The sequence below is a fragment of the Lycorma delicatula genome, chromosome 11 (assembly GCF_047948215.1).
Source record: "Lycorma delicatula isolate Av1 chromosome 11, ASM4794821v1, whole genome shotgun sequence".
Taxonomy (NCBI): domain Eukaryota; kingdom Metazoa; phylum Arthropoda; class Insecta; order Hemiptera; family Fulgoridae; genus Lycorma; species Lycorma delicatula.
The window spans coordinates 16962621-16984151 of NC_134465.1; the positions used below are offsets into that span (position 1 = coordinate 16962621).

Below are 21531 nucleotides of genomic sequence, written 5' to 3' on the forward strand. Positions count from 1 at the left end.
TGGTGAATTGACCATGAATCCAATGGAGTGCAATCATGGAATCAGAATATAAATGAATTTCATTGATTCTTTCATTTAAAGCTAATGTAACTTGATTAAGTAAACGTGATAAGAGCAACAGAGTTCAAGTCTTGGAAGAGTCATTTGTTTTAAAGGGGCAACTCTTGATTTGGAACACAATAAATTACATGAAACTTTATCATTACAGTAAGTAATTCTAACATATATACAGCATCCAAAACCCTTAAGAGATGCATCTGCAAATCCATGGAGTTAAAAGGATTTGATGCTACTATCAGTGTTTAACTTTACACATCTGTCAACATTTATACAACTAACTAAACTTAATTTATTGTAAAAAATGTGCCACTGCGATAGTAAATTATCTGGTAAAGTATCATCCCAAATGCACTTGACTAGCCAAAGGCTTTGCATAAAAATATAATGGGTCCAATAAGACCTAATAGGTCATAGATACCAGAAATAATTGATAAAATATGTCTTTTAGTGAATATTTTAACTTCCCTTTGATTGACTTCATAAGTTAATTTATCTAAGTAATTATTCCATAATATACCTAAAGTACGTATGTTTTCATTTTTATATAATGATATAGGCGTATTTAATAATACAGTATCATCAATGGAGAAAATATTTTGACAATTGGAGAACCACTTATGAAGGGGAAAGCCATACTGTTTTAATAAGTTACATACATCAGTTTTTAACTGCTTAATTTCATGTACACTATCAGCTCCTGTAATAAGGTCAACATAAAAATCATTTAATATGGCTCTGCAGGCATTAGGAAATTGATCGTTATTATCATTGGCAATTTAAACTAAACAACAAGTAGCTAAAAATGAGGCACTAGTTGTACAAGTTACTGTTCTTAAGGCATAATGCTTTAAGTCTTGTTCAGGGTTTTCACGCCACAGCATTCTTTGCAAATTACTGTCCTTCTGAGTAACTAGAATCTGTCTGTACATTTTTGTGATAACATAATTATGGACTCTAAATCTTAAAATTATTGAAAATAAGTCTTGTTGGACCGTAGGTCCTATCATTAGTGTATCATTCAGAGATAGACCATTGCTGGATTTGGCTGAGCCGTCAAACACAACTCTTAGTTTGGTTGTTAAGCTTGTTTCCTTGAAAACAGCGTGATGAGGTAGATAAAAAACTTCTGAGTCAGGTATCAATAAATCCTTTGAATTAAGTTCAGACATATGACCTAGGTTTATATATTCATTAATAAAATTAGAGTATCCCTTCTTAAAACTAGGGTCTTGAATAAGCTTACGTTCTAAAGACAAAAATCTATTTTTGGCGTTATTAAGAGAATCACCAAGTTTGATGTTATCTGATTTACAAGGTAATGTAACTATAAATCTACCATCCTTATTTCTAATTGTATTTTCTATGAAATTTCTTTCACATATTGAATTATCATGAGAGGTTTGTTTGACTAAAATAGGTTCTTCTACCTCCCAGAATTTTTCTATCTGTGATGAGAGAAGTTTATTGTCATTACGAATGAAAAAGGAAGAAACGGAATTGTTGTGTGTAACATTTAAAGGAAGGTTTCCAGCAAATATATATCCGTCTTGTTTCTTGTATCAAGGGAAAATACTGGTTACGTACAAAGTTATTCGGCAGAATAAGGTTTAGGAAGTACTGTGCACCTAAAAGGACATCAATATTTGAAGAAATTTTAAAGTTTGGGTCCGCAAGAAATAAGTTTTTAGGTAAATTAACATGAGATGAATAAAATGATTCAGCAGGAAGATTGTCAGTTAGGTTAGGTAATACAGCACAAACAATGTCTAATGTAAAGTTTTCATAGCGAGAGTATAGTTTAACTGTGACACTGTAATTTGATTGACATAACGAGTTATTAATTCCAGAAATTGGAAGATTATTTTTTGTTAAAGTTAGCACAATTTTACGAGCAAATTCCATTGTGCAGATATTAGCTTGACTGCCTGAATCAAGCAACACTCTACATGTCTGATAATTTCCATGTTTGTCCACAGTATTGCACACAGCAGTAGACAATAGAACATTTTTGTTTGTTTGTAATTTTAATGCACGATAAGTATTATTTTCAGGCTTAGAGCTAGATTTATTTCCTCTGTATGGATTAAGGAATGATGCTTTTTGGAACATGTTTTACATACATGCAAATTCATACAATTATTTACAGAGTGACCTGTTCGAAAATAATTAAAGCAACACTTATTCTGGACTAAAAATTCCTTGCGTTCATCTACTGTTAAATCAAGAAATTTTTTACATGTATATAAATAATGATCGGATTTACACATAGTACATTGAATAATTTTTGAATTTGCATGGTAACTAACTAAATTTCTTCTGTATATTTTATTTGTATTGTTATATTTCCCTTGGCCTTTAAAGGGTTTGTTAAATACTTGTTTGTTAAAAGAGTGAGTGTTATTTGATTGCGAATTATACTCAAGTTTAGCTGCAACATTTTCAAGTATTTGCCTTCTATTATTAAGAAACTCAACAAAGTTTTTGAAATTAGGAAAGTTTTCATTAGAAAGTCTTTCCTTCCAATTTTTGCAAGTATTTTTGTCTAATTTTGATGCTAGTAATTGCATAACAATGAGCTCATAAGGATTTACAGGTAAATTCATTGCCTCCAATGAACTTATACAAGAATTAATTTTATTAATAAAATGGTCTTAAATTATCTGCTGATTCCTTTTCAATGAAACCAATTTTTAAAATATTTTGAATAAGATGAACAGAGATTATGTATTTATTATCATATCCTTTTTTAAGGAGATTTAAGGCGACTGAATAATTTATCCTTGTAATTGGTAAGTCTTTGATGATATTAAGGGCCTCATCCCTTAAGATGACTAAGTAGTGTAATTTTTGAATATCGGATAGGTCATTTCTAGAATGAATTAAGTCATTAAATGTATGTAATGCTGCCAGTCAAGTAAATTTCCACTAAAACATGGCAATTTAATTGGCTGTAAGAGTTGCACTTGATTATTAATTGGTTTCATATTGGTAGGATCTGATTTATCAGGAGGTTTTATAGACATTTTATCTAACAAAGATTTTAATTTACATTCTATGTTACATAGATTATCTTCAGCTGTATCCTCATCAACAGCTTCCAACTGAGACTAATGTCATAATAGTCAACTTTAACAAATAATTCTAACAAATTTCTTAATTTTATTTGTAAAGAATATATTTCATTTTTTGTGGGGTTAAATTTATCAGCAAAGGTATTGATTCGTGTGATTGATGCCTTAATTATACCACGTTTTTTTTAAAAAGTTCCTTGCTATTAGTCTGCAAAGTCTTACTGTTGAGTGTCTCCTGATCAGTCATTTTGAATTTAATTATATTAACGTATATATTAATAATAAGAAATTAGACATAATAATAAGAATAGTAAAATTAATTAATAAGATGAACAATGGGTTACGACTATGATGAATGTTGATTCTCGTAGCTCCTTGTAGATTGTCATATACTCGGCGAACTAAGATAACACATGAAAACACTATCCAGTTCAATTTGGAAATTTCCGACACATCGATTCCACTATTGCTTACACCTTTATAGTTAAATTTCACTGCGTATAATGTTTGTATGCATTACAGTTTTTGGAGTAGCTTGTATAACTATACGAATGAATGTCTATATGAATTAAGTCAATTTTGAAACTTACAGTTTAAAATTAAATATGTCGTATCAAATACGTCGCTGAAGTACATATCCGGGCCGGAGGACCAATAAATATGTTGATTATTTGAAGTTTGAATGATTATAGACAAATATGTATTAAGTTTATGATACATTATTTATTTATTATGCATTTTTCATTAAAATAAAATTAATTAATATGTAAGAACTTATTATCTAATACATAATTTGATTTTGATACAAAAACTAAATTTTGATATTTTACAATATATATGTCAATATAAAATATTTACAATATTTTATACTGTCAATTCATAGTCGACAACAAAACAATGGTAAAAAAAGTTTTTACAACAAAAATGAAAAAAAAAAACATGTTAAGAAATAAAATAAATTTTGATATATGTGAACAGATTTCACTGGTGCATCCATCTGGTAACTGTGAAATATATTATTCAAATCTGTAAAGTTGATTACAATTTCTGGATTTTTAGGTGTACATTTCCTGAAAAAAAAATTTATTTATAAGTTTAGTATTATGCTATAAAATTAGTAACACAATACTTAATTTAGTTCATGAACACATTTAGTTTATTATTTTTTGTAGTTTCATGTTAAAATGTAAATAATAAGTGTTTCAAAAAGAACGCAACACCTTTGTTTAATGACTTGAATTTATTACAAAAATATTAATGTTAATAAAATACTTATACAACAATACAATAGATGTTCAAAATGATTTCCTGTGATCCCAATGCAGGTTCATACATGTTTCGTAACATTTACAGCCATTTTTCATAATGTTTGAAATCTCACTTTCAAACTTTTGATATTAGATAATGGTAACCTGTAAAAAATTCCTATAACATATTGAGAGCCCCCATTGAGGGTGAAGTTGTGAATTAAAGATATCCATTAAAGAAAAAAAGATTAATCCTTTTACTTTGTACTATCAAAAGTTTCTGTACTTTTGTTATCTCTCTGATGTCAAAATTTGATTCCAGTTTCAGAGCTTAAATTTGCAATGAAGCAAAGATATATTAGAGTTGAATTATAAATGTTGAATAATTATAAATGCTACTGTACTCAACATAGCTAGAGCAAGAACACCGATAAGTCTTTCCTCTTTTTTATAAATTTGAAAATTAAAACTTTTAACATGATATACACCTATATAAAAGCAAATCAGAATAAAAGTTTCAACTTTGATATTTGATTTGACTGTGAACCGAGTTATAAAATTTTCAAAGGTGCACAACTAATGTACATTTATTAATGTACATTATTGAATCAATCAATCAATCGCCATTTTATTTCTCTCAAAATAATACAATACAAAACTAAAAAAAAAACAATAAAAATCACAAAGAACCACTTTGTGGCCTATTGTCTTTCTGTTTTATTGGTTTCTTACATATTATTTATTTTTTCATGTTATTTTCATTCACTTTTTTTTCCGAGAAAACCAGTTATCATCATTAGAACCTTTGATATTTCCTGTTAGAATGTGGCAGGCCATACAGAAACAATCTGTTATACTGGTTTTTAAAATTAAACCTGCTACATTGGTACGCTCCATCCAGGTTTATAAATTGGTTATTAATACGGTTTACAAATATTTGATCAGTGCAGCATTCACTAATACTGGAAACCATAGTTGGTTTGTTTATCGAACAATTTAAAGCAGTGTAGTTGTAGTACGCTCAAATATTCAATCCCTAGATTATTACAGACTATTATATTTAAATTCAGAACACCAATAATGATCGTATTACTATAACGTAAATTATATCCTATGAAAGAACAAAATTTGCAGGAGCTACCAAATGGGACTACAAGTCACAGAAATAGATCAGTCAGTACTATGGTCTCTTGGAGTACAGATGTATTATTTTTTCCAGTGAAATACAGCCTTGTGATGTGATTAAATTATTTATTTATTTTTTATTATTAGGCTGCTCTTAGTTTATTATTTATGGTTTTTTTTTATTTTTATTATTATTATTATTAATTAAAATGGATGAATGTTTTTCTGTTCAACAAATAGTAAATGAAGGGTACACCTTAACACTTTATTTAGTCCAGTTTCAAAAAATGGTAACAGCTAAGTAATTTTGATGAATATGTACAAATATTAATTAAATTAAGGGTGTTGTTTAAAGTTTCATCAGCCTGAGAAGAGCAAATGTACGCCTCTTGCAAAGGTGACATTAAGGCACTACTTATTTTCTAGTTAAACAAGAAGAAATTATATTTAAACCTTTAAAACCAGATTTGAAAAACTGTTTGAGAATTAAAGGAACAAGAAAGTTTCATGGAGTTGCAGGGAACATAATTAAATGTTATTCAACATAAAAACACCACAGTTATGAAGATCATTGTGTCAGTAAGCAGATACTGAGCAAAAGGTTTGGAGAATAATGATGTGTAACGTACACTTTTACCATAATACTACAGGACCTAGCATTTCTTTCAAGAAGTATGGTTAGTAATAGAGTTTGGATCCCAATTCAAAATATTTTAAGGAAACTATCAATTTCCTAATAATAATATTACCACAGCAACAGGAAGATCTCATTCTATTTTACATAAACTATAAGAAGAATTAAGCACACTCCTAAAATCATTCAGATTAGGAAAACCTAAAAAGTAAGTTTATCTTAATTTAGTAACCTGGGTATAATTTCAACAAAATAAATTCCTGGTATTAGTTTATGATATTTTTATTATAACATCACATTTTTAAGGCTATACCTTTAAATTTCTGTACAAAGTAAATAAGCACTATGAAAATTACTACTGTAAACATTCTACATAACAAATCATAAATTTAATGTTTAAAAGAAATGGAAAAATTTTTTGGTCTACACATTAGTCTAATATTTTTTATGAAACTTTTTTGTGCAACTTTAAAAAATTCATAACTTGGTTCAGTTAAATATCAAAATTAGAACTATTACTTTAGTTTTCTTTTGTATAGACATATATGAGGGTTATTTTTTTTCAAGGTCCTATCAGTCACGAAATTAAAACCAGAGTAAAAATAAAAAATTTTTTATTTGTAACAAGTACTTACATAGTTACGCTATTTCTCTACATAGTCGCCACTCCTATTTAGACATTTGTCGTAGCGTGGTACCAACTTTCCAATATCCTCATCAAGGAATGGAGCCGCCTGTGTTTTCGGCCATGTTTCTACACTGGTCTGCAGCTCGATGTCTGTGCCAAAATGTTGTCCTCCTAGCCAGCGTTTCATGTGAGCAAAGAGGTGAAAATCGGATGGAGCCAAGTCCGGGCTGTATGGTGGGTGATCAAACACTTCCCAACAAAAACGCTGCAGGGGCTTCTTTGTTATAGCTGCAGTGTGCAGCTGAGCATTGTCATGGAGAAAGACAATGCCTGACGACAACATTCCTCTCCGCTTATTCTGAATTGCCCTTCGTAGACGTTGAAGAGTCACGCGGTATGAGGCTGCAGTGATGGTCATGCCACGTTCCATAAATTCCACAAAGAGAATTCCAATCTGGTCCCAGAACACAGTAGCCGTATGCTTTCTGTTGGAGAAGGTTCGCTTGAACTTCTTTGGTTTACTGGGAGAATGAGAATGCATCCGCTGTTTGGATTGTTCTTTTGTTTCTTCGGTTTCGAAATGGACCCGTGTCTCGTCCCCTGTGACAATTTTGTTCAAAAAATCTTCTCCTTCATTGTGGTAGCGCTGGAGAAACGTTAGTCCATTCTCATTGTTTTGTGATGGTCGGACAGCATCTTGGGAACGCATCTCACACACAGTTTGCAGTACTGAAGTCTCTCACTCACAATGGTGTAGAGAGCTGACCTTGAAATTTCAGGAAACAAATCACTCAATACAGAAATTGTGCACCGACGATTTTCTTGAATTACCTCATCCACTTGATCAACGAGATCATCGGTTGACCCTCGCTTCCTTCTCTGACCGCCTGCATCATGAACATCTGCACGTCCTGCTTTAGACTTCTTGCACCATTGTTGTACTTTGCTGTCGCTCATTGAAGTTTCAACGTACTCATTACTTATTCGTCAATGAATTTCAGCTGCATTATACCCTTCAGCCTGAAGAAATAGAATTACCGCACACACTTCACACTTGGCAGGAGATGCTATTATTGTAGACATGTTTACGTGCTAGCTGTGCGTTTAGAACTAAACGAAGTGACGCGGCGTGATTGAAGGCCATACTAGAGATGCAACACATATGCGCAAAGATTCATCTGATTTTTGCATGGGTTTTTATTTCGTGGCCGATCGGACCTTGAAAAAAAAATAACTTTCAGATTTTGAAAAATTAAGACTTTTATATCAAGCCCCACAAAAATATCAAGCCTCAACCTTTCAAAATTTTAATTCACAAAATTCACTAGCCCGTCGAGCTGATATAGTGATTAACTTGTCACAAATCAGTTGTTTAAAGCTGATTTTTGAAGTCGAAGGTTTTGAGAATCAAATCCTTCTCTCTTTTCCTGTTTTGCCTCCGGGAATTACCGTTCAGGTATTACTTCAGAGGATGATATGTAGTGTATCTTTTACAGTTCGACTATTCATGAGATGTGTGGTTAATTGAAACCCAACAACCAAAGAACTCCGGTATACACAATCTAGTAGTCAAATCCGTGTAAAAATAACTGTCTTTACTAGGACTTGAATGTTGGAACTCTTTGACTTCCAAATCAGCTGATTTAGGAAGACATGTTCACCGCTACAACAACCCGATGGGTTGAGGTTCAAATCCATTTAAAACTTAGCTGTTTTATATGGATTTGAATACTACACAGCAGATACTCATACATTTTGACGGGAGGGTTCAATTAACCACACATCTCAGGAATGATTGGCCAAGTATGTACAAGACACTACACTTCACTTACATGTCATACAACAAATCAGCCTTATCTCATCAGTCTGTGGGGGGTTGCTTATTGTTCACTAGTTGAACAGATTGTAACACACACACAAGGAAATTCTTAAAAAAAAGAAGGAAAAACTTTCAATGTTCTTACTCTAGCTATGAGTACAGTAGCATAAATACCAATAAATTATCAACTTTGATATCGCACTATTTCATTGCAAAGTTAAGGTCTAGAAAATGAAATTTGTTATATTTTGATATTAGAGGTCATTTTCACTAATCAGAATTATTAGTGTAGCTTTTCATGTAATGGACGCAAATTAAATTTTTACCATTGGAAATGAAGGGAAAGAATCCCTTAAAGTGGAATATACTCTTTTTGTATGTCCACTGGGGTTAAACATTTTAAAGCAAATTATCCATATACTTTGAACTTCAATTTTATCCACTTTTCAGAAAATGGCAAAACTTGTTTGTTTCACTCAATCAGCATAAACTAGCAACTAAACACATGTGTCTGAAATTTCACACCATGCTAACTAAAAGATCGTTCTTGACAAATGTCACACTCATTTGGTCACACTTGTGCCGTCTCAGGTCAAACTATGAAATTTTATAAAAACCATGATATTTTTTAAAATAATATCTCATAAATATCACATAATATTTTATGAGATACACTGTACTTTAACAAACACATTGTGTTTATTTAAACAACACATTGTACCTTTTCAATATATTTTTTTTAAATTTCCTGTAAGAGATGAAAATATGAGCAAAAATTTGTCATTAAATGTTTGACATAGCAAATTATAGAAGCTGCTTTTCTATACAAGTATTTTTAAGAGTGAGGTAATGAAATAAGCTTGTATAATAAGCTTGTATAAGAAACTTGCACTGCAGACTTTATCATGTGACCAAGATATATTATACAGTGAGTGATAAACATTATAAGACAGATGTTAACATAGGGTAGATTGTTTGTTTATAGGCTCAGTCCCAGAACTTTATAGCCAGACTTTCATTCTACACATCCAAATTACAAAATAAGTGAAACAGTACTTAAGATTTGATTCCAACTAATTTTCTTATATCAAATATATAATAAAATTATAATAGCTCAAGGCACACACAAATCATAAATAAAAATAAAAATAAAAATGGATTTCAACTTACCTATAAATAACTTTAGATTTATTGAACATCCTTTTAGCAGCAACTGTTGTAACTTTTTTTGAATGCTTATCTGACATATATACAACTTCTTTTATTCCAGACTGTATAAATTTCTTAGCACATTCATTACATGTAAATAATGTCACATATATTGTACAATCCTTTACATCTGATGAATCTTTATTTAGTACGGCAATCATTTCTGCATGGCAAGCTAGAGAAACAAACACCCCAGATCAGATAAAATCTGTATATTACACATAATTATAATTTTAGGAAAAATTAAAATATCAACTTACAAATATAATATGTGGTTGCACTTTTTGTTTTTATTTTTCTGGTAAAAATGAAATCATATGTTTAATATTCAAACTTTGAGAGTTCTTTAATGTAAAATTTAAAATAAATAATTCTATTGAAATCAATTTTGAACAAAATCTACTAACTTTCTTTTGTAAGAGAAAAGGCCCTATCTTTTCGCTTACAATTACAGTGGAGCACTGATTGCCTGATCAGTGGGACACTGAATTTTCCAGATTTCCATCTATCTGGGCTCAATTTTTTACATATTAAGTAGCATCCACCATTAAATATCTTAGCATTAAACATTAAATAAACTTTAACATTAAGATGAAAGAACCAAAAATTAAATTATCTGTTTATATAAACACAGAAAAAAAACGCTATTTGGACTTTTTAGATTGTAATGGTATTTCCAAGAGTATTTAAAATAACTTAAAGTCATCTACTTTTTTAAGTACTCCCTAAATTTGTTTATGTATATGCCAGGATTAATATTCATTGCAAATAGCAATGAATATTAATCAATGATCGCCACTTTGCTCTCTTATAGTTATACACTTGACAGAAGAGGTCTTCCATACTGTTCCCAAAAATTTGTTTTGATAATTATCTTTTCTCTTTTAACAATTGCAGTTCAACATAATAAATACAATTATAAATGAATATAAAAATAAAACAAAATATATTACAAATAAGTACACGAACAAATACAATTAAAATTCAACATAGCGCTGGATTGTAATTGTAATTTTATACTGAACCATCATACTCATATAAATAAAAAACACAATAAATGTAATCATATAAATGTTTATCAAGTTTATCGAGTGTATTCTTCCCCCAAGGGAAAAATCATCATCACAAACGATTGACATACCATTACAACCTTTGCCAACTATTTTCTTATCATTATTTACTATACAAGCACCAACTTGAGTACATGGATCTTTACTTCTTTTTGACGTAAGAAATGCAACAGCCATAAAATAATCACTCCATTCTAAATAATTTGTTCTCTTAAAATTTGGTTTCCTGTAAAAACCAAACAAAAATTAGAACAATTTCATTAAAATAAAATTGCATACTGTTTTATTTCATATACATAAAAAAAACAATACATTATAAACCTATCTAATCATTTGAAACCCCTTGTTACCATGTCTCTGAGAAAACTGTATCTTTCATAATGTCAAAATGTATTTGATAAATAACAGATCCTGATAATTAGCATAGCTTATAAAGCAGATAATGGGATTACAAAATACGTGATAATCACGTGAACACATATATAACATAAAACAACATACATTCATAACTCAAAAGATAGAATAAAAATTTAGAATAGTTTTATTTTTGTTTGGCCCACTTGTATATATAATATAAAAATTATAATTCCGTTTACCAACCAATGTAACTAATCATAATGTTCTAGAGCTTTTGTAAGTTATATTTCCATGTTCAGAAACATCTGATAAACTTATATATATTCAGACTGTATCTCTTGTAATCCAAAAAAACATTTACGTTTATTTTCTTTAAGGAATTTGAAAACTAACTCATCTATTCACAACCTATCCGTGGACCTCTGAAAGATTTCTGGGAAGATATTAGGACAGCAAGGAGTCTTTCTGCTTCCTCTAACAATATACATTTTTTTCGTGGACACAATATTTTCTGGCTGCACTACAATTATTAGACTTTTTGGCTTCACTTATTACTTGTAATTTAAATTTGTAAAGAAACAACATTGCTTAAAGGCAAGGTAAGGTATTTTCTGGAGGAAAAATTTCAATAATTTGTTTTAATGATACCTTCAACCTAAATAGGTTAAAACTGAAAGTTTGGAACAAAAATCAAGTTCACATATAAATAAAACAATAACTTAGGAATGACAATGAAACCTGTTTAACAGACGCCTCTCATTTAAATGACAATTTCAAAATTCCCACACCCAATAGCTAAATAAAATCTCCCTCATAAATGATTGATATAATTATTCCATTTAACTTTTGAGTCATTAATTAGATCCAAAAATGTGTACAGTTGTTTTATGGTAGAATCATAAATAATGCATATGAAAATTTGAGTTTAATATTTGACACTGTTAATCGTAAATTACTTTTACAAAAATTAAAAAATATAGGTATTAGAGGAAATGTATTGCAGTTAATAAAGATTATTTATACAATAGAAAACAAATTATGAAAATTAATAATATTATAACATTAGATACTGGAGTTAAAAGAGAAAATAAAAACTATCAGAAACATTTCAAAAAAATGTTTTAAAAAAAGGTTATTTTACTTACTGAAGGCGAATGTCCGTATTTCTGAAAAATACAAAATTCCAATACCTCGACACACACCAACAATTCACTAAGTTACGAACAAAGGCTAGTGTTTAAATTAGACTGCTGTTTAATAACCCACTGGGTTGGTCTAGTAGTGAACACGTCTTCCCAAATAAGTTTATTAGGAAGTCGAGTTCCAGCGTTCAAGTCCTAGTAAAGTCAGTTATTTTAACACGGATTTGAATACTACATCGTGGATACGAGTGTTTTTTGGTAGTTGTGTTTCGATTAACCACACATCTCAGGAATGGTCAAACTGAGACTGTACAAGACTACACTTCATTTACACTCATACAAAACATCTTCATTCGTCCTCTGAAGTATTATCTGACAGGTAATTACCGGGGACTACAAAGGCAAGAGAAAGAAAAGCTGTTGTTTAATATTGATTTCCCTCCATCCAAAAGGGTGTTGCCAACCCAAAATTGAAATTATTCTACTGTTAATAAAATAAATTACGAAACCAATTTTTTTTTTGTTACCATATGGTTACGCAAGTACTTAAAGATTTAAACTAAAATTTAGCTAAGAACCTGAGTAATAGATATCAAAAAATACAAACAATCCCCTTTATAAGGAGCAAATAAATTTAAGAATTGCTTTGATGTTTAACAATTTCAGGCCTAAGCCCTAGAATTCCCGAAAGGTTATTTCGTTCTTAAGGCCGGAGTCCGATTATATGTCGGGCTGCTACATTTAAATGCGTAGTAAATAGTGATGAGCTTATTCTCGTTGCTAAACCTCGTAGAGTCTTTCATTAGTTAATTATAAAGATTCAATATGAATTTCAGTGCTACCTAGTAAATAGCAAAATCGAACCATGGGGTTGGAAATGGGGTGGCTTTTTCGAAAAAACAAAATTTCGCTGTAATTTTCTTATTAAGTAAAATATCGAATTCGTTTAAAGTTCCAACTATTCTTTGGATAAGGGCCTAAAACTTATTTAAGTAAAGTTTTTTGATATCGCCACTCATTGACCCAGGGGGTGGAAGAAATGGAGTTCGAACACAAAAATAATCATTCGTTCCGTAATAGGCACAGTATCGAATCGGTTTAAAGTGGTCTTTAGTTCTCTAAACATTACGTAAAACGTTTTGATATGACCAACCCTTACGGCAAGGGATGACCAAAATTTTTCTGGAATTAAGAAAGATGGAAAGAATAAGAAGATGGGGCTTATGGTATGCTAAACATGCAACTTGAACCGACAACTAAAGTTTTTGAGTGGCCTTTTAGTGTAAGGTTATGCGTTTTCATTCAGAAGAATAATTGCCATTGAGAGCAGTCTGCACGGTTTGATTTGTCCAAACTCCTTCAATTCATAATAAGATTCTGATATTGCTGCAGTCCCAAGTTCCATGAATTCTGCTAGTAGATTCTTCTGTTCCCAAAATATTGTGACAATCATTTTTCAGTTCAATAATATCATTTGAATCTGTTTGGCTTGTTTCTCTCTAATTTTCTGGCATCATGACTATGTCTCTCATAATATTAATATAAACATGAGATTATAATCTACAGATTTTAGTTTCACTGTATGCTTGCTCACAAAAAATGAATTGCAAAACACATATCACAGTTGGAAACAGAGATATCAACATGTCTTTCATCAATTGCCCATTGATGGGCAATTGTATATCCATTCTGAATATACATATTGGCGAAATACATTTGTATACAGATTTGACAATAGCATTGAATTCATTTGTCTAGCATTGACAATTCCTGAATTCTCAGACATCCAGGAATTGGAAGGTATTTATTCATAAGAGGATTACTCAAATTCAGAGATATAATAATAAATTCAGCTGATGTCCAGGGGTTGTAATCCAATTAAATTAATTGATATGTCACTCTGGTGATATGGTCCTCCTTGGCTCTTACAATTTTCATCTCATTGGTCAAACAATCATATCTAACTTCATTTAAATATAAAATAATATAATTCATAAAATAAATGTAATATTATATTCATAATATAATTCAAAATTTAATAAATTGATTAAAGCTGATATAACAAAAATGTGTTTAATGAGCATTTGAGTTGTCCAGCAACTATTAATATAGATAATTGACTGTAGTTTTATTAATTCTTAAGATCATAGGTACATGACTATAGTCTTAAGAATAAATTACGATTTTTAATTATGTGGAATATTGAATATGAATTTATTATGTGGAATAAAGGTAGATTTCTGATAACCTAATTTATTTAAAATAATGATCCATAGCCATACTTAAACATTTTAAATCATAATTAATTTTAATTAATCATGTTAAAATCATTTTAACATTATTAATCATAATTAACATACTGTTTAGTTTAGAAATCTTTGAAATGGATCTGCCTATTTGATTTACACCTTGACTATATGGATTCCTCACTTTTGTACTGAAACAAAAAGAACCTCGAGAATCTAAGCTGCAGGAGTTCAGGGTAATCAAGGGCTCTTGATGAAACATTCCTAAACTGTTTTAAATCTTACTCCTTCTCAAATATCGTAGGCTATAATTGTAATAATTACATAACCTACTATTATATTCTCACCAGTTTTTTCCTGTTTGAAACTTCATGATAATTAATAATAATAAATGAAGTCTGTCCATTTGAAAACTTTGTTGCTTACTTACCAAACATTGGAATCAATGTTTGGTAACTTGCTTCTAACTCTACTGAGTTAGAAGCAAGTTATCAACATGTTTGAAAAATGTTTAACTACTGTGACCATTCTCAAATGTGTAAAAAACTTACACATTTGAGAATGTGTAAGTTTTTACACATTCTCAACATTCTCATGAGGGCTTATTACTGCAGTATGAAAAAGTCCAAAATCCAAAAAAACTTGGATTTTGAGCTTTTTTGTACACTTTTGGTGCAGTTGATTGCAATCAAAAGGGGAGGTGCACAACTAGATGTCACAACAGTACTAAATCCAAAATTTCAACATCCTACAGCTTAGTTTTTGAGTTATGCGAGATTCGTACGTACAGACGTCACACCGAAACTATTCAAAATGGATCAGTCAAAATGGATATTTCTGTTGATATCTGAAAACTGAATTTTTTCGCGCACAATGTTTCCTTTACTTCGTACAAGGACGTAAAAATTACATTTAAAATTAATGCATAAAATTAAATTTAATAAAACTTGTTTGAAATACAAATTAACATCTAAACATGCAATTACAATATAAAAACCCCTACAAATGATATATTTATTAAAAAAACAGAAGCATTATGTAAATAATTCAGAATAAAACAAGAAATTAAACAAGCCTATAAAGATAAGGTTATTTTATTAATAAATTATATTTACTACATTTACTTAAAAACTTAATATTTATAGTTTACATGTATTCAAGAAATTTAATGGGTATTGTAAAAGAAAAAAAATACTAATTTTGATTAAAAGATTAAAATTAAAACTTTTTATTAAATTATAAATTAAGGCTTTATAATAATAAATACAATGAAAAACTATTTATATCGCAAGAATTTTAACACATCAATTCTCTTAACAATAATTAAAAAAATCAAATAATTTTTAAAAATTTACTAATGTATCTTTTGATAATAAAGAAAAATTAACAATTATAAATTGAAATTGTAATTTGAAAGCATTAAGTATAATCAACAGATAATTGATAATGAATACAATAGTGATTAAATTGATAATTTTGATAAAAATCAAATAAATATAATTAGCCACAATAAAAAAAAAAATATGTAAATAAACAAATGATTACAAAACATGATAATGATTAACATCATTCAAATCAGATAAAGCTAATATATACAGATTACGCACAAAGATATAAGATTTAATATCTAAATATAAACCGGTATTTAATTAAAACAAATCCTCAAAACTCAATGTACTACCAAAATTGCATAAAATAAAATAATCCTACAAAGATTTTAATAAATTTTGAAACGGCACCTGAATATAGCTAATACGAGTATTATGCTATCTTTTTATAGCTAAACTACTTGATATCAACGTGTACCCAATATACCAATTGACATAACAATAGAAATAATAACAGATTAAATGAAACCCCAGAGTACACCAAAATAAATATTATACTTAAAAATTACTTTGAGTATGAGAATAATTGTTATTCACAAACAGAAGGCTTACCGATGTGATCACCTATATCTGCTATTATGTCAGAGATATTCATACAGATTTTGAAAAAATAAACAGTTCATGGCACATTAAATTCACACCAAATAATATAAAATATATAGATGATACTTTAGTCATATAACTCTACTATAAATAATGAGGAGAGTGGAAGAAGTGTTAGGAGAAGACCAATTTGGTTTCAGGAAAAGTATAGGGACAAGGGAAGCAATTTTAGGCCTCAGATTAATAGTAGAAGGAAGATTAAAGAAAAACAAACCAACATACTTGGCGTTTATAGACCTAGAAAAGGCTTTCGATAACGTAGACTGGAATAAAATGTTCAGCATTTTAAAAAAATTGGGGTTCAAATACAGAGATAGAAGAACAATTGCTAACATGTACAGGAACCAAACAGCAACAATAACAATTGAAGAACATAAGAAAGAAGCCCTAATAAGAAAGGGAGTCCGACAAGGATGTTCCCTATCGCCGTTACTTTTTAATCTTTACATGGAACTAGCAGTTAATGATGTTAAAGAACAATTTAGATTCGGAGTAACAGTACAAGGTGAAAAGATAAAGATGCTATGATTTGCTGATGATATAGTAATTCTAGCCGAGAGTAAAAAGGATTTAGAAGAAACAATGAACGGTATAGATGAAGTCCTACGCAAAAACTATCGCATGAAAATAAACAAGAACAAAACAAAAGTAATGAAATGTAGTAGAAATAACAAAGATGGACCACTGAATGTGAAAATAGGAGGAGAAAAGATTATGGAGGTAGAAGAATTTTGTTATTTGGGAAGTAAAATTACTAAAGATGGACGAAGCAGGAGCGATATAAAATGCCGAATAGCACAAGCTAAACGAGCCTTCAGTAAGAAATATAATTTGTTTACATCAAAAATGAATTTAAATGTCAGGAAAAGATTTTTGAAAGTGTATGTTTGGAGTGTCGCTTTATATGGAAGTGAAACTTGGACAATCGGAGTATCTGAGAAAAAAAGATTAGAAGCTTTTGAAATGCGGTGCTATAGGAGAATGTTAAAAATCAGATGGGTGGATAAAGTGACAAATGAAGAGGTATTGCGGCAAATAGGTGAAGAAAGTAGCATTTGGAAAAATATAGTTAAAAGAAGAGACAGACTTATAGGCCACATACTAAGGCATCCTGGAATAGTCGCTTTAATATTGGAAGGACAGGTAGAAGGGAAAAATTGTGTAGGCAGGCCACGTTTGGAGTATGTAAAACAAATTGTTGGGGATGTAGGATGTAGAGGGTATACTGAAATGAAACGACTAGCACTAGATAGGGAATCTTGGAGAGCTGCATCAAACCAGTCAAATGACTGAAGACAAAAAAAAAAAAAATAAATAAATAATGAGCATGTGATCATTTTAAACTTAATTACAATAAGAATTAAACATTCGCATACAAAATGTTTATTTGTATAAATATACATTCTACAAATGTTTATTTGTAGAAATATTTTTCAAACAAAAAAATTCATTTTTTTTGATGTTGAAATCAGAATAAACAGTATAATAGAAACATCAGTTTTCTAAAAAATCAACAAATAATATTACAATATATTTAAATACATATGAAAATACATAACTTTACATATGAAAACATGATATTTATAGCTTTCATTATACAAAAAACAAAAACAACTCAAAAAAGTAATAGATGAAAGAAAACCAATAGCAATATTTAATGATTTGACGATAAAATTATAGAGAAATTTATGAAAAACAGAATAAGAAATATCATGATTGTTTTACTAATACAACAGCAGGAAAATAACACAAAGATTAATAATAGTTTTTTCTTAAATAAAATTATACAAATAAAAAATAGAAACAATTACTAACATATATGATATAAGATATCATAATGTATATGATATATTATTTAATACATACAAGAGAAAAGCATATAAACCAAATGACTGCATTATAAAATATTTAAAAATAGCAATAATAGAAATAATGGAGAGGAATTAAGAAGAATATGCAAAATTAAATGCACCGAATGTAATATTTATATTGATAATACAATAGAAATAATTACGATAGAACAAAGGAAAATACTACATTTTAAATATTACATCATTCCAGTACTGGACCGCAGAATTTGCATATACATTCATAATATTTATAAAACAAAACGTTTTCAACAAATTAACAAGTTATAAATATGTTTTAATGTAATTATAAAATTCAATACCAACTGAAGATGTGTGATACCATGAAAATCTATTATAGAAATTAATTTGTTAAGCATAAATTATCCACCTCATTTATGTGTGTTGTGTAAAATATATATATATATATAATGTATCACCGATAAAATTGGCCTAAAAGTTTATATAATTAATATTTATAATCTCGCAAGCTGTAGTTATGATCTCCATGGTGGAGTAGAAGTGACACTGCCTTTCATCCAGAGGTTCCAGATTTAAGTCCCACTCTGGCATGGCATTTTTCACATGAAAATTTTGTAATGATTGTGTTAATTCATCTATCAGCAGCTGTTAATGGAATTCAGCCTCTTGTGAAAGTAAATAAATGATGCTCTTGACATCAAACAAAATATGGGAACTTACATCCTGTTTTTTTTTATAAAATTATAAATGAATATATTAATTCTTTACAGTATCGATAATATTTTTTGCGCGCTGTAAATATTTATCTATCTGACCTCTTATCACCGTATTTGTGATATGAAAAAAGTATAAACGTTTCTCCATACTAGACTTTGTTATATTAGTAATGAACCAATTAGTTACTAACGATCTATTCCAAAAATAAGAGCTCTTAAATTCGAGGAAAAGTAAAATATTAGTCTTCTTTACATAAACTGATTTTTCTGCTTTTATTTCTTGCCTTGTCAGCAGGTAATTAATTAGATTAAATTTTTTTATAGAGCTAATTACAGTTTATAGCATAGTTTTTATGACTGTTTAATCTAATTTTTAAAAATTTGTGCAATTCTATGCAAGAAGACTGTCTTTTCATTAATATAATTTGGATTTAATATTTTAATTTGGTTTAATATTGTTAACAATAGATACCGCAAATAAAGAAACTTCAATTTCCAACTTGCAACATCATAAACTACGCTACTAATTTGACTGCTCAAATTTTTTTACCTTCAATTGGTCATTACTCAAGAATGACTCTATCAATGTTCATAAAATTTTCACATGCAACTTCAGTTATACCACTACACCATATCTAAATTTCAATGAAATTGATATAGTAGTTTTGGAAATTTTTGAGCCACAAAATTAGAGCAAGGAAATAACAGTTACAGAAAGAGTAATTTGGAAATTAATGATTTGCTGCTGTAGGGACCTGCATGTCAGGATGAAAGTATATTTCAAACAACAGAAAGATTGCTATGAATAAGAGTCAAAATTCCTGGTAAACAATTGTGAAACACTTTATACTGTTTGACAAGATATGAAACAAGTGTCTGTTATTAGTAACTGTCACAAGAATACCATAACTACATTATTCAGAACAACAAGAAAAGGTACAAAAGTGGAATTGTCATGCCCAGAAGCTATTAAGTTTTGTAGTACAAATATGGAAAGAATGGACTTGGCTGATCAAATGAGTTCATTATATGATCTGGATAGGAAGTCCAGTCTAAGTAGTGGAAGAAGTCTTTTTATAAATTATTTTTGACTTCAATTGTAAATTTTTGGATAATGTATAAAGAAGTGAACCACTGTTCAACTTCACTTCTCCAGCTCCTGGTGCCCTTGGCTGAATAATTATTTCCAGGCCATCAAAAGCAGAAATTAAAAAATGTACATCTGGTCCTGTATCAGAAAGAGTTCAGATTATGATGAATGTTGGTGATCATTTACCAGTAGAAGGTATTTCAAGACAAAAATTTGCATTCTGTTCTATAAAAGAAACTGAGAAGAGAACAAAAACTATGTGTTGAGTACAGTAGCCCCCTGTCGAAAACATCCTTTACTCCTTACCACAAAAGATTTTTATTTTTACAAATTTTCATTTTATTTTTTATAAATGGTGTAGGTTTTATTATACAGAATTTGTTTTCTGTATGAAACTGTATTTTCAATCAGTCATTATAGCTGTATACAGCTATCTAGAAATAAACATTATCATGATGTAATATCTCACAAAAAATTTATATTCCATGATTTTAAAATATTTATTATATTTTAGTATTTTCTTAAATATTTAGTACAGTATTGTTTTTTTTTGTCTTCAGTTATTTGACTGGTTTGATGCAGCTTTCCAAGATTCCTCTCTAGTGCTAGTCGTTTCATTTTGGTATACCCCCTACATCCTACATCCCTAACAATTTGTTTTACATACTCCAAACGTTGCCTGCTTGCAAAAGTTTTTCCTTCTACCTATCCTTCCTTCTTTCTTCATCTATTTGCTGCAACACCTCTTCATTTGTCTCTTTATCCACCCGTCTGATTTTTAACATTCTCCTGTAACACCACATTTCAAAAGCTTCTAATCTTTTCTTCTCAGGTACTCCAATCGTCTAAGTTTCACTTCCATATAAAGATATGCTCCAAACATACATTCAAAAATCTTTTCCTGAGGTTTAAATTAATTTTTGATATAAACAAATTATATTTCTGACTGAAGGCTCGTTTCACCTGTGCTATTTAGCATTTTATATCACTCCTGCTTCGTCCATCTCTAGTAATTCTACTTCCCAAACAAAATTCTTCTGTCTCCATAATCTTTTCTCTTCCTATTTTTACATTCAGTGGTCCATCTTTGTTATTTCTACTACATTTCATTACTTTTTTCTTCTTGTTTATTTTCATTTTGTTCTTGCATAGGACTTCATCCATGCTGTTCATTGTTCCTTCTAAATCCTTTTTATTCTCAGCTAGAATTACTATATCATCAGCAAATCATAGTACCTTTATCTTTTCACCTTTTACTGTTACTCCAGATCTAAATTATTCTTTAACATCATTAACT

General features: G+C 29.6%; 2 protein-coding genes across 3 annotated transcripts; both read right to left on the bottom strand.

Annotated features, from left to right (window-relative positions):
• Positions 1-836: 836 nt before the first annotated feature.
• Positions 837-2169, bottom strand: LOC142332470 (uncharacterized). The gene is made up of 2 exons (XM_075378916.1): positions 1759-2169; positions 837-1505 (listed from the first exon to the last, which is right to left on the bottom strand). Exons 1-2 carry the CDS (start codon positions 2167-2169, stop codon positions 837-839), a joined length of 1080 nt encoding a protein of 359 aa, XP_075235031.1.
• A 1850-nt stretch (positions 2170-4019) lies between these two features.
• Positions 4020-12796, bottom strand: LOC142332309 (deoxycytidylate deaminase-like). 2 transcript variants are annotated; one of them, XM_075378671.1, is made up of 4 exons: positions 12366-12796; positions 11010-11089; positions 9755-9968; positions 4020-4201 (listed from the first exon to the last, which is right to left on the bottom strand). In XM_075378671.1, exons 2-4 carry the CDS (start codon positions 11038-11040, stop codon positions 4045-4047), a joined length of 402 nt encoding a protein of 133 aa, XP_075234786.1. In that variant the 5' UTR covers positions 11041-11089; positions 12366-12796; the 3' UTR covers positions 4020-4044. The 2 variants fall into 2 exon arrangements, with proteins under 2 accessions (XP_075234786.1, XP_075234785.1); XM_075378670.1 differs by having other exon boundaries at positions 10935-11089.
• Between the last annotated feature and the right edge of the window lie 8735 nt (positions 12797-21531).

Bases quoted from the DNA above. Each gene is read 5' to 3' on its own strand.
- LOC142332470 (XM_075378916.1), bottom strand. From the start codon at position 2,169: ATGTTCCAAAAAGCATCATTCCTTAATCCATACAGAGGAAATAAATCT. The intron at 1,506-1,758 runs GTTAATTTACCT...CTCTCATCACAG, and splicing joins AATCATTTTATTCATCTCAT to ATAGAAAAATTCTGGGAGGT.
- LOC142332309 (XM_075378670.1), bottom strand. From the start codon at position 11,040: ATGGCTGTTGCATTTCTTACGTCAAAAAGAAGTAAAGATCCATGTACT. The intron at 9,969-10,934 runs GTATGTCAATCG...TTGTTTCTCTAG, and splicing joins AGTTGGCAAAGGTTGTAATG to CTTGCCATGCAGAAATGATT. The intron at 4,202-9,754 runs GTAAGTTGAAAT...TTTTTTTTTCAG, and splicing joins AAATCTAAAGTTATTTATAG to GAAATGTACACCTAAAAATC.